This window comes from Octopus sinensis, linkage group LG25 (assembly GCF_006345805.1).
Source record: "Octopus sinensis linkage group LG25, ASM634580v1, whole genome shotgun sequence".
Classification (NCBI taxonomy): Eukaryota; Metazoa; Mollusca; class Cephalopoda; order Octopoda; family Octopodidae; genus Octopus; species Octopus sinensis.
Genome location: NC_043021.1, coordinates 12,478,465 through 12,480,964, shown reverse-complemented (window position 1 = coordinate 12,480,964; position 2,500 = coordinate 12,478,465). Strand labels below are relative to the sequence as shown.

The window sequence follows — 2,500 nt, the reverse complement described above, 5'->3', positions numbered from 1 at the left end:
TATATGTATGTACATATATATATATATATATATATATATATTCATACATACATATATGTATGTGTATATATATATATGCACATATATATACATATATGTACGTGTATGTATGCATATATATATATATATATATATATATGTACTTTTATATATATATAGACAATATATGTTCACACAAGCATACATATACCTACATATTTATTTATTTACAAAAAAAGGGTTAGTTAAAAGGTCTTTTAGTTAACTTGGGGAATTCTTTGGTGGGGAATCATTCTCGTTGCTGCTGCTGCTCCACTTGAACTGTGCCATTACTGGGTCTTCAAACGATCCCTGATTACTTAAGGACTGAAGCTGTCCCCTTCTCACATTCACGTCACCTCGTAAAAACCGTTCGATTTTGTCAACACAGGCATCTTGGTAATCATGAATCCACCTAGGGTTAAAAATAAAAATATAAATGAAATTAATTAATTGGAGCGATATTAGTAGCACCCTCATAGCTGTATTCGTACCTTTAATCCTGTGGCCATGCTGGAGGACTGCTTTTGAAGGGTTTAGCTGAACAAAACAACACTTAATTTTAAGTCTGGTAGTTATTCTATCGGTGTCTTTTTGCTGAACCACTAAGTCATGGGGACGTAAGGGGAAGGGGCTTAGCACTCGGCTGGTACTTTGTTTTATTGACCGCAAAAGGATGGAAGGCAATGCTGACTTAGGCAGGAATTGAACACAGAATGTAAAAGGCCTGAAGAAATGCTGCTAAGCATCCTGTTTGATGCAATAATGAATCTATCAATTTACTGCCTCGGTAATGATGATGATGATAATGATGATTTCAAATTTTGGCACATAGCCAGCAAAAAAAGAGAAAGAAACTGATAGAATAAGCACTAGGATTAAAATAACAAGGACTGGGGTCGATTCATTCGACTAAAAATTCTTCATGGTGGTGCCCCAGCATGGCCACAGTCCGATAACTGAAACAAGTAAAAAACAAAAGACAAAGCATAAATGAGTCAAGCACCATCACTCTCTTTCTAAATCCTGCTCCAGAGCGTAGGTTGCAGGGTCACTCTGAAAAGCTCTATCTGCGACGATTTCATCTCAATCGAAGGAGAGGGGCTTTCTCCGTCCGGGTTGCAGATCCGTGGAATAAGCTGCCGGACGATGACCGCTCGGTTCAAAGTCTCTCTTGACCAGAAATGGCCTGAACTCTTTGCATGAACACCACCCTGTACATAACTCCATGTCCCCCTACATGGCCTTGCCTTTTGCTTTTTGAACCAAAATTAACTTAACTTTCTAAATCCTGCTGCATCTCAATGGAATTCTTGATCCTTCACTGTTGCTTTGGTGTATAAGTTAACCTTCCTTTTTTTTTTTGGCAGTAAATTTTGGATCTGCAAGAATTTAACTAGTATTCCAGAAAAAACAGTAAAAAAACTCCATATCATCATCATTGTTTAATGTCCGCTTTCCATGCTGGCATGGGTTGGATGGTTTGACTGAGGTCTTGGAGAGCCAGCAGCTGCACCAGGCTCCAATCTGACCTGGTAATGTTTCAATACCTGGATTCCCTTCCTAATGCCAACCACTCTGAGAGTGTAGTGGGTGCTTTTTACATGCCACCAGCATGAGAGCCAATCAGGCTGACCTGGCATTGACCACATTCGGATGGTGCTTTTTACATGCCACCAGCATGAGAGCCAGTCAGGCGGACATGGCATTGACCACATTCGGATGGTGCTTTTTACATGCCAGCAGCATGGGAGCCAGTCAGAGGGCCAGTCAGCAACAATATAGGTTTTACTTGACTCAACTCTTACAAAAAAAACATCCAACCACCAACAACAAGGTGATATTATTTACCTGACTCCATTAAAACATGTGATAGAGCGTATGTCTTCTGGAAGCTTCTCACAAGGAGGCCAGTCAAAATTGTCCATTAAAGGAATTATGTTACACTTGTGTTCTAACGCTGCGGCAATTTCCTGCAAATAGACACAAAGAAAACAACAACGAAAAAATTATCAGTATCTTGAAGTGACAGAACAACAACAACAACAATAATCATAGTAATAATCCTTTCTACTGTGGAGGCACGTGGTTTAGTGATTAGGGTGTTGAACTCATGATCGTAAGGTTGTGGTTTCAATTCCTGGACTGGGTGATGCGTTGTGTTCTTGAGCAAAACACTTCATTTTCCCGTTGCTCCAGTCCACTCAGCTGGCAAAAATGAGTAATCCTGCGACGGACCGGTGTCCTGTCCCAGGTGGGGAATTTCTATGCCACTGAAACCAGGAAACCGGACCTTATGAGCCTGGCATGGCTCGAGAAGGAACATTTATTTTTAATCCTTTCTACTACAGACACAAAGCCTGAAATATTGGGGGAGGGCATTAAGTTGATTACATTAAGCTCAGTGCTTGCTTCCTTAATGATAATAATAATGGTTTCAAATTTTGGCATAAAATGGTTGTGATGCATGCACCTGGTGTAC

The 2,500-nt window shown here is 40.1% G+C and overlaps 1 protein-coding gene across 3 annotated transcripts in view; it reads right to left on the bottom strand.

Annotated features, from left to right (window-relative positions):
• Positions 1-147: 147 nt before the first annotated feature.
• Positions 148-2,500, bottom strand: part of LOC115224240 (NAD(+) hydrolase sarm1) — a 200,610-nt gene continuing 198,257 nt past the window's right edge. For all 3 annotated transcript variants that reach the window (XM_029795038.2, XM_029795036.2, XM_029795037.2), the window contains exons 8-9: positions 1,870-1,991; positions 148-433 (exon numbers count right to left, since the gene is read on the bottom strand). In XM_029795038.2, coding sequence (XP_029650898.1) covers positions 241-433; positions 1,870-1,991 — 315 coding nt within the window. In that variant the 3' untranslated portion in view covers positions 148-240. The remainder of the gene's footprint in view (positions 434-1,869; positions 1,992-2,500) is intronic.